This window comes from Oncorhynchus nerka, linkage group LG22 (genome assembly GCF_034236695.1).
Source record: "Oncorhynchus nerka isolate Pitt River linkage group LG22, Oner_Uvic_2.0, whole genome shotgun sequence".
Taxonomy (NCBI): Eukaryota; Metazoa; Chordata; class Actinopteri; order Salmoniformes; family Salmonidae; genus Oncorhynchus; species Oncorhynchus nerka.
Genome location: NC_088417.1, coordinates 106,819,850 through 106,831,551, shown reverse-complemented (window position 1 = coordinate 106,831,551; position 11,702 = coordinate 106,819,850). Strand labels below are relative to the sequence as shown.

The window sequence follows — 11,702 nt, the reverse complement described above, 5'->3', positions numbered from 1 at the left end:
ACTACAACAGAATCCGTGGTTAGTTCTTGAGATGACCTAATTAGCTAACTGTGTGTATGTGCATCTGTCTGTCTCTCTGTCTCTCTCTCTGTCTCTCTCTCTGTCTCTCTCTCTGTCACTCTCTGTCACTCTCTCTGTCACTCTCTCTGTGTCTCTGTCTCTCTCTCTCTCTCTCTCTCAAATCAATTCAAGGGGCTTTATTGGCATGGGAAACATGTGTTAACATTGCCAAAGCAAGTGAGGTAGATAATATACAAAAGTGAGATAAAAACATCTCTCTTTCTCTCTGTGTCTGTGTCTGTCTCAGAGCACCAGCACCTGCGCTACAACCCCCTCCGGGACACGTGGGTTCTGGTGTCGGCCCACAGGATGAAGAGACCTTGGAGTGGCCAGGTGGAGAAGGAAGAGGAGGACCAAGTACCTCAACACGACCCAAACAACCCCCTCTGTCCTGGGAACACCAGGGCCAACGGAGAGGTGAGAACCTTGACCTCTAACCCTATAACCCTGACACAACCCAAACAACCCCCTCTGTCCTGGGAACACCAACAGAAAGCACACACACCATCATTGAGAATTTCAATAAGCATTTTTCTACGGCTGGCCATGCTTTCCACCTGGCAACTCCTACCCCGGTCAACATCACTGCACCCCCAACAGCAACTCGCCCAAGCCTTCCCCATTTCTCCTTCTCCCAAATCCGTTCAGCTGATGTTCTGAAAGAGCTGCAAAATCTGGACCCCTACAAATCAGCCGGGCTAGACAATCTGGACCCTTTCTTTCTAAAATTATCTGCCGAAATTGTTGCCACCCCTCTTACTAGCCTGTTCAACCTCTCTTTCGTGTCGTCTGAGATTCCCAAAGATTGGAAAGCAGCTGCGGTCATCCCCCTCTTCAAAGGGGGGGACACTCTTGACCCAAACTGCTACAGACCTATATCTATCCTACCATGCCTTTCTACAGTCTTCGAAAGCCAAGTCAACAAACAGATTACCGACCATTTCTAATCTCACCATACCTTCTCTGCTATGCAATCTGGTTTCAGAGCTGGTCATGGGTGCACCTCAGCCACGCTCAAGGTCTTAAACGATATCTTAACCGCCATCGATAAGAAACATTACTGTGCAGCCGTATTCATTGATCTGGCCAAGGCTTTCGACTCTGTCAATCACCACATCCTCATCGGCAGACTCGACAGCCTTGGTTTCTCAAATGATTGCCTCGCCTGGTTCACCAACTACTTCTCTGATAGAGTGTAGTGTGTCAAATCGGAGGGTCTGCTGTCCGGACCTCTGGCAGTCTCTGGGGGTGCCACAGGGTTCAATTCTTGGACCGACTCTCTTCTCTGTATACATCAATGAGGTCGCTCTTGCTGCTGGTGAGTCTCTGATCCACCTCTACGCAGACGACACCATTCTGTATACTTCTGGCCTTTCATTGGACACTGTGTTAACAACCCTCCAGGCAAGCTTCAATGCCATACAACTCTCCTTCTGTGGCCTCCAATTGCTCTTAAATACAAGTAAAACTAAATGCATGCTCTTCAACCGATCGCTACCAGCACCTACCCGCCTGTCCAACATCACTACTCTGGATGGCTCTGACTTAGAATACGTGGACAACTACAAATACTTAGGTGTCTGGTTAGACTGTAAACTCTCCTTCCAGACCCATATCAAACATCTCCAATCCAAAGTTAAATCTAGAATTGGCGTCCTATTTCGCAACAAAGCATCCTTCACTCATGCTGCCAAACATACCCTTGTAAAACTGACCATCCTACCAATCCTCGACTTCGGTGATGTCATCTATAAAATAGCCTCCAACACTCTACTCAACAAATTGGATGCAGTCTATCACAGTGCAATCCGTTTTGTCACCAAAGCCCCATACACTGCCCACCATTGCAACCTGTACGCTCTCGTTGGCTGGTCCTCGCTTCATACTCGTCGCCAAACCCACTGGCTCCATGTCATCTACAAGACCCTGCTAGGTAAAGTCCCCCCTTATCTCAGCTCGCTGGTCACCATAGCATCTCCCACCTGTAGCACACGCTCCAGCAGGTATATCTCTCTAGTCATCCCCAAAACCAATTCTTTCTTTGGCCGCCTCTCCTTCCAGTTCTCTGCTGCCAATGACTGGAACGAACTACAAACATCTCTGAAACTGGAAACACTTATCTCCCTCACTAGCTTTAAGCACCAACTGTCAGAGCAGCTCACAGATTACTGCACCTGTACATAGCCCACCTATAATTTAGCCCAAACAACTACCTTTTTCCCTACTGTATTTAATTAATGTATTTATTTTGCTCCTTTGCACCCCATTATTTTTATTTCTACTTTGCACATTCTTCCATTGCAAAACTACCATTCCAGTGTTTTACTTGCTATATTGTATTTACTTTGCCACCATGGCCTTTTTTGCCTTTACCTCCCTTCTCACCTCATTTGCTGACATCGTATATAGACTTCTTTATACTGTATTATTGACTGTATGTTTGTTTTACTCCATGTGTAACTCTGTGTTGTTGTATCTGTCGAACTGCTTTGCTTTATCTTGGCCAGGTCGCAATTGTAAATGAGAACTTGTTCTCAACTTGCCTACCTGGTTACATAAAGGTGAAATAAAAAACCACAAAAAAAACCACACAGAGATAGATTTTATTATGTCTATTTTTATTAACCTTTATTTAACAAGGCACGATGCTTAAGAACACATTTTTATTTACAATGACAGCCTAGGAACAGTGGGTTAACTACCTTGTTCAGGGGCAAAACGACACATTTTTACCTTGTCAGCTCAGGGATTCAATCTGGCGACCTTTCTGTTACTGGCCTAATTCTCTAACCACTAGGCCACCTGCTGCCCCAAAGATAAAATAGGTAGATACAGTGTAGATAGGTAGATGCCATAGATAGATACAGCAGATAGATACAGTAGATAGGTAGATGCCATAGATACAGTAGATTGATACAGTAGATTGATACAGTAGATAGATACAGTAGATAGGTAGATGCCATAGATAGATACAGTAGATAGGTAGATGCCATAGATAGATACAGTAGATACAGTAGATAGGTAGATGCCATAGATACAGTCGAGAGATATATACAGTAGATAGGTAGAGATAAAGTAGGTAGATACAGTAGATAGATACAGTAGATAGATACAGTAGATATATGCAGTAGATAGATAGATACAGTAGATAGATACAGTAGATAGATACAGTAGATATATACAGTAGATAGATGCAGTAGATAGATGCAGTAGATAGGTAGATGCCATAGATAGATACAGTAGATAGATACAGTAGAGATAGATACAGTAGGTAGGTAGAGATAAAGTAGGTAGATACAGTAGATAGGTAGAGATAAAGTAGGTAGATGCAGTAGATAGATACAGTAGATAGATACAGTAGAGATAGATAGATACAGTAGATAGGTAGAGATAAAGTAGGTAGATGCAGTAGGTAGATACAGTAGAGATAGATAGATACAGTAGATAGGTAGAGATAAAGTAGGTAGATGCAGTAGATAGATACAGTAGAGATAGATAGATACAGTAGATAGGTAGAGATAAAGTAGGTAGATGCAGTAGATAGATACAGTAGAGATATATAGATACAGTAGATAGGTAGAGATAAAGTAGGAAGATACAGTAGATAGGTAGAGATAAAGTAGGTAGATGCAGTAGATAGATACAGTAGATAGATACAGTAGATAGATACAGTAGATAGATACAGTAGATAGGTAGAGATAAAGTAGGTAGATGCAGTAGATAGATACAGTAGAGATATATAGATACAGTAGATAGGTAGAGATAAAGTAGGTAGATACAGTAGATAGGTAGAGATAAAGTAGATAGATACAGTAGATAGATACAGTAGATAGATACAGTAGATAGATACAGTAGATAGGTAGAGATAAAGTAGGTAGATGCAGTAGATATATACAGTAGAGATATATAGATACAGTAGATAGGTAGAGATAAAGTAGGTAGATGCAGTAGATATATACAGTAGAGATATATAGATACAGTAGATAGGTAGAGATAAAGTAGGTAGATCCATTAGGTACAGTTGAAATTTGATGTTTATATACACCTTAGCCAAATACATTTTAAATCAGTTTTTCACAATACCTGACATTTAATCCTAGTACAAATGCCCTGTCTTAGGTCAGTTAGAATCACCACTTCATTTTAAGAATGTGAAATGTCAGAATAATAGTAGAGAGAATTATTTATTTCAGCTTTTATTTCTTTCATCATATTCCCAGTGGGTCAGAAGTTTACATACACTCAATTAGTATTTGGTAGCATTGCCTTTAAATTGTTTAACTTGGGTCAAATGTTTCAGGTATCCTTCCACAAGCTTCCCACAATAAGTTGGTTGAATTTTGGCTCATTCCTCCTGACAGAGCTGGTGTAACTGAATCAGGTTGGAAGGCCCCTTTGCTCACATACGCTTTTTCAGTTCTGCCCACAAATTTTCTATGGGATTGAGGTCAGGGCTTTGTGATGGCCACTCCAATACCTTGACTTCGTTGTCCTTAAGCCATTTTGTCACAACTTTGGAAGTATACTTGGGGTCATTGTCCATTTGAAAGACCCATTTGCGACCAAGCTTTAACTTCCTAACTGATGTCTTGAGATGTTGCTTCAATCTATCCACATAATTTTCCTCCCTCTTGATACCATCTATTTTGTGAAGTGCACCAGTCCCTCTTGCAGCAAAGCACCACCACAACATGATGCTGCCATCCCTGTGCTTCACGGTTGGAATGGTGTTCTTTGGCTTGCAAGCATCCCCCTTTTTCTCCAAACATAACAATGGTCATTATGGCCAAACAGTTCTATATTTGTTTCATCAGACCAGAGGACATTTCTCCAAAAAGTACGATCGTTGTCCCCATGTGCAGTTGAAAACTGTAGTCTGGCTTTTTTATGGTGGTTTTGGAGCAGAGGCTTCTTCCTTGCTGAATGGCCTTTCAGGTTATGTCGATCTAGGACTCGTTTTCCTGTGGATATGGATACTTTTGTACCTGTTTCCTCCAGCATCTTCACAAGGTCCTTTGCTTTTGTTCTGGGATTGATTTGCACTTTTTGCACCAAAGTACTTTCATCTCTAGGAGACAGAACGCGTCTTCTTCCTGAGTGGTATGACGGCTGCGTGGTCCCATGGTGTTTATACTTGCGTACTATTGTTTGTACAGATGAACGTGGTACATTCAGGCGTTTGTAAATTGCTCCCAAGGATGAACCAGACTTGTGGTCTACTATTTTTTTCTGAGGTCTTGGCTGATTTCTTATGATTTTCCCACAATGTCAAGCAAAGAGGCACTGAGTTTGAAGGTAGGCCTTGAAATACATCCACAGGTACACCTCCAATTGACTCATATTATGTCAATTAGCCTATCAGAATCTTCTAAAAGCCATGACATCATTTTCGGCAATTTTCCAAGCTGTTTAAAGGCACAGTCAACTTAATGCATGTAAACCTCTGACCCACTGGAATTGTGATACAGTGAATTATAAGTGAAATAATAGGTATGTAAACAATTGTTGGAAAAATTACTTGTGTCATGCACAAAGTAGATGTCCTAACCGACTTTCCAAAACTATAGTGGTTGAAAAACGAGTTTTAATGTCTCCAACCTAAGTGTGTGTAAACTTCCAACTTCAACTGTAGGTAGGTATAGTTAGATAGAGATAGATATATGTATATATATAGGTAGATACAGAATATACGTTAACAGTAGATATAGGTAGATATAGGTCGATACTGTAGATATAGGTAGATACTGTAGATATAGGTAGATACTTTTACAGTAGATATAGGTAGATACAGTAGATATAGGTAGATACAGTAGATATGGGTAGATACAGTAGATATGGGTAGATACAGTAGATACAGTAGATATAGGTAGATACAGTAGATATAGGTAGATACAGTAGATATAGGTAGATATAGGTAGATATAGGTAGATACAGTAGATACAGTAGATATAGGTAGATATAGGTAGATACAGGTAGATATAGGTAGATACAGTAGATATAGGTAGATAGATACAGTAGATATAGGTAGATACAGTAGATAGGTAGATATAGGTAGATATAGTAGATACAGTAGATAGGTAGATACAGTAGATATAGGTAGATATAGGTAGATACAGTAGATATAGGTAGATATAGGTAGATATAGGTAGATACAGTAGATATAGGTAGATACAGGTAGATATAGGTAGATATAGGTAGATACAGTAGATATAGGTAGATACAGTAGATATAGTAGATACTGTAGATACAGTAGATACAGTAGATATAGGTAGATATAGGTAGATACAGTAGATATAGAGGTAGATACAGTAGATATAGTAGATAGTAGATATAGGTAGATATAGTAGATACAGTAGATATAGTAGATATAGGTAGATATAGTAGATATAGTAGATATAGGTAGATACAGTAGATATAGGTAGATACAGTAGATACAGTAGATATAGGTAGATATAGGTAGATATAGGTAGATACAGTAGATATAGTAGATATAGTAGATATAGGTAGATATAGTAGATATAGGTAGATACAGTAGATATAGGTAGATACAGTAGATACAGTAGATATAGGTAGATACAGTAGATATAGGTAGATATAGGTAGTAGATACAGTAGATATAAGTAGATACTGTAGATACAGTAGATACAGTAGATATAGGTAGATATAGGTAGATATAGTAGATATAGGTAGATATAGTAGATACAGTAGATATAGGTAGATACAGTAGATATAGGTAGATATAGGTAGATACAGTAGATATAGGTAGATACAGTAGATATAGTAGATACAGTAGATACAGTAGATATAGTAGATATAGGTAGATATAGGTAGATATAGGTAGATATGTAGATACAGTAGATACAGTAGATATAGGTAGATATAGGTAGATATAGGTAGATATAGGTAGATACAGTAGATACATTAGATATAGTAGATACAGTAGATATAGGTAGATTAGGTAGATTAGGTAGATATAGGTAGATACAGTAGTTACAGTAGATACAGTAGATATAGGTAGATACAGTAGATACAGTAGATACAGTAGATATAGGTAGATATAGTAGATATAGGTAGATATAGGTAGATATAGGTAGATACAGTAGATATAGTAGATATAGGTAGATATAGTAGATATAGGTAGTTACAGTAGATACAGTAGATATAGGTAGTTACAGTAGATACAGTAGATATAGGTAGATATAGGTAGATACAGTAGATACAGTAGATATAGGTAGATATAGTAGATATAGGTAGATATAGGTAGATACAGTAGATACAGTAGATATAGGTAGATACAGTAGATACAGTAGATACAGTAGATATAGGTAGATATAGGTAGATACAGTAGATATAGGTAGATATAGGTAGATACAGTAGATATAGGTAGATACAGTAGATATAGGTAGATACAGTAGATAGGTAGATACAGTAGATATAGGTAGATATAGGTAGATACTGTAGATATGGGTAGATATAGGTAGATACAGTAGACACAGTAGATACAGTAGATACAGTAGTTACAGTATATATAGGTAGATATAGGTAGATATAGGTAGATACAGGTAGATATAGGTAGATATAGGTAGATACAGTAGATACAGTGGATATAGGTAGATATAGGTAGATACAGTAGATATAGGTAGATATAGGTAGATATAGTAGATATAGGTAGATACAGTAGATATAGGTAGATATAGGTAGATACAGTAGATATAGGTAGATACAGTAGATATAGGTAGATACAGTAGGTAGATACAGGTAGATACAGGTAGATACAGTAGATATAGGTAGATATAGGTAGATACAGTAGATAGGTAGATATAGGTAGATACAGTAGATATAGGTAGATACAGTAGATATAGGTAGATATAGGTAGATATAGGTAGATATAGGTAGATACAGTAGATATAGGTAGATACAGTAGATACAGTAGATATAGTAGATACAGTAGATACAGATAGTAGGTAGATATAGGTAGATACAGTAGATATAGGTAGATATATAGATATAGGTAGGTAGATACAGTAGATAGGTAGATACAGTAGATATAGGTAGATACAGTAGATATAGGTAGATATACAGTAGATACAGTAGATATAGGTAGATATAGGTAGATATAGGTAGATACAGTAGATATAGGTAGATACAGTAGATATAGGTAGATATAGATACAGTAGATATAGGTAGATACAGTAGATACAGTAGATATAGGTAGATACAGTAGATATAGGTAGATATAGGTAGATATAGGTAGATACAGTAGATAGATATAGGTAGATATAGGTAGATACAGTAGATATAGGTAGATATAGGTAGATATAGGTAGATACAGTAGATACAGTAGGTAGATATAGGTAGATATAGGTAGATACAGTAGATAAAGGTAGATATAGGTAGATACAGTAGATATAGTAGATACAGTAGATATAGGTAGATATATACAGTAGATAAGGTAGATATAGTAGATATAGTAGATACAGATATAGGTAGATAGATAGTAGATATAGGTAGGTAGATATAGGTAGATACAGTAGATATAGGTAGATATAGGTAGATATAGGTAGATATAGGTAGATAGTAGATATAGGTAGATACAGTAGATATGTAGATAGGTAGATATAGTAGATACAGTAGATATACAGTAGATAGGTAGATACAGTAGATATAGGTAGATATAGGTAGATATAGGTAGATACAGTAGATATAGGTAGATACAGTAGATATAGTAGATATAGGTAGATATAGGTAGATATAGGTAGATACAGTAGATATAGGTAGATACAGTAGATATAGGTAGATACAGTAGATATAGGTATATATAGGTAGATACAGTAGATATAGGTAGATACAGTAGATATAGGTAGATATAGGTAGATATAGGTAGATACAGTAGATATAGGTAGATACAGTAGATACAGTAGATATAGTAGATACAGGTAGATATAGGTAGATACAGTAGATATAGATACAGTAGGTACTGTAGATACTGATATAGGTAGATATAGATAGGTAGATATAGGTAGATATAGGTAGATACAGTAGATATAGGTAGATACGGTAGATACAGTAGATACAGTAGATATAGGTAGATATAGGTAGATATAGGATACTAGATAGTAGATTGCTGTAGATACAGTAGATATACAGTAGATACATAGATACAGTAGGCAGATACAGTAGATACAGGTAGATATAGGTAGATACAGTAGATACAGTAGATATAGTAGATACAGTAGATATAGTAGATATAGTAGATACTGTAGGTAGATACAGGTAGATATAGGTAGATATAGGTAGATACAGTAGATATAGGTAGATAGGTAGGTAGATATAGGTATATAGATATATATTAGATACAGATATAGGTAGATACAGGTAGATACAGTAGATATAGGTAGGTAGATACAGTAGATATAGTAGATATAGGTAGATAGATATAGTAGATACAGTAGATATAGGTAGATATAGGTAGATAGGTAGATACAGTAGATATAGGTAGATAGGTAGATACAGTAGATATAGGTAGATACTGTATAGTAGATATATATTAGATAGTAGATATATAGATACAGTAGATATAGTAGATACAGTAGATACAGTAGATATAGGTAGATACAGTAGATATAGGTAGATATAGGTAGATATAGTAGATATAGGTAGATACAGTAGATACAGTAGATACAGTAGATATAGGTAGATATAGGTAGATATAGGTAGATACAGTAGATATAGGTAGATATAGATAGATATAGGTAGATACAGTAGATATAGGTAGATACAGTAGATATAGGTAGATATAGGTAGATACAGTAGATATAGGTAGATATAGGTAGATACAGTAGATATAGTAGATACAGTAGATATAGGTAGATACAGTAGATATAGGTAGATACAGTAGATATAGGTAGATATAGGTAGATATAGGTAGATATAGTAGATACTGTAGATACAGTAGATACAGTAGATATAGGTAGATATAGGTAGATATAGGTAGATACAGTAGATACATTAGGTAGATACAGTAGATATAGGTAGTAGATACAGTAGATATAGGTATAGATACAGTAGATATAGGTAGATACAGTAGATACAGTAGATATAGTAGATACAGTAGATACAGTAGATATAGGTAGATATAGTAGATATAGGTAGATATAGTAGGTAGATATAGGTAGATACAGTAGATATAGTATATAGGTAGATATAGTAGATAGATAGGTAGATACAGTAGATACAGTAGATAGATAGTAGATATAGTAGATACAGTAGATATAGGTAGATATAGTAGGTAGATACAGTAGATATAGGTAGATATAGGTAGATATAGGTAGATACAGTAGATACAGTAGATATAGGTAGATACAGTAGATACAGTAGATATAGGTAGATATAGGTAGATACAGTAGATATAGGTATAGCAGTACAGTAGATAGGTAGGTAGATATAGGTAGATATAGTAGATATAGGTAGATACAGTAGATATAGGTAGATACAGTAGATACTGTAGATATGTAGATAAGGTAGTAGGTAGATACAGTAGATACAGTAGATACAGTAGATAGTATATGATATAGGTAGATATAGGTAGATATAGGTAGATACAGGTAGATATAGGTAGATATAGGTAGATAGATACAGGGATATAGGTAGGTAGGTAGATACAGTAGATATAGATATAGTAGATATAGGTAGATACAGTAGATATAGGTAGATATAGGTAGATACAGTAGATATAGGTAGATATAGTAGATAGATACAGTAGATATAGGTAGATACAGTAGATAGGTAGGTAGATATAGGTAGATACAGTAGATACAGATAGATATAGGTAGATACAGTAGATATAGGTAGATATAGGTAGATACAGTAGATATAGGTAGATACGGTAGATACAGATATATATAGGTAGATACAGTAGATATAGGTAGATACTGTAGATATGGGTAGATATAGGTAGATACAGTAGATACAGTAGATATAGATAGTATACAGTAGATATAGGTAGATACAGGTAGATATAGGTAGATACAGTAGATATAGATACAGTAGATATAGGTAGATACAGTAGATAGATAGGTAGATATAGGTAGATATAGGTAGATACAGGTAGATATAGGTAGAGTAGATATAGGTAGATATAGGTAGATACAGTAGATATAGGTAGATACAGTAGATACAGTGGATATAGGTAGATATAGGTAGATACAGTAGATATAGGTAGATATAGTAGATATAGGTAGATATATGTAGATACAGTAGATATAGGTAGATATAGGTAGATACTGTAGATATGGGTAGATATAGGTAGATATAGGTAGATATAGGTAGATACAGTAGATATAGGTAGATATAGGTAGATATAGGTAGATACAGTAGATATAGGTAGATACTGTAGATATGAGTAGATATAGGTAGATACAGTAGATACAGTAGTTACAGTAGATATAGGTAGATATAGGTAGATATAGGTAGATATAGGTAGATACAGTAGATATAGGTAGATATAGGTAGATATAGGTAGATACTGTAGATATAGGTAGATATAGGTAGATATAGGTATATACAGTAGATCAAGGTAGATATAGTAGATATAGGTAGTTACAGTAGATACAGTAGATACAGTAGATATAGGTAGATATAGG

At 36.1% G+C, this 11,702-nt stretch overlaps 1 protein-coding gene across 1 annotated transcript in view; it reads left to right on the top strand.

The window, feature by feature from the left end:
- Positions 1–11,702, top strand: part of LOC135563727 (galactose-1-phosphate uridylyltransferase-like) — a 60,171-nt gene that overhangs the window by 743 nt on the left and 47,726 nt on the right. The window contains exon 2 of the mRNA XM_065006845.1: positions 308–477. Within this exon, the coding sequence (XP_064862917.1) occupies positions 308–477 (170 nt within the window). The remainder of the gene's footprint in view (positions 1–307; positions 478–11,702) is intronic.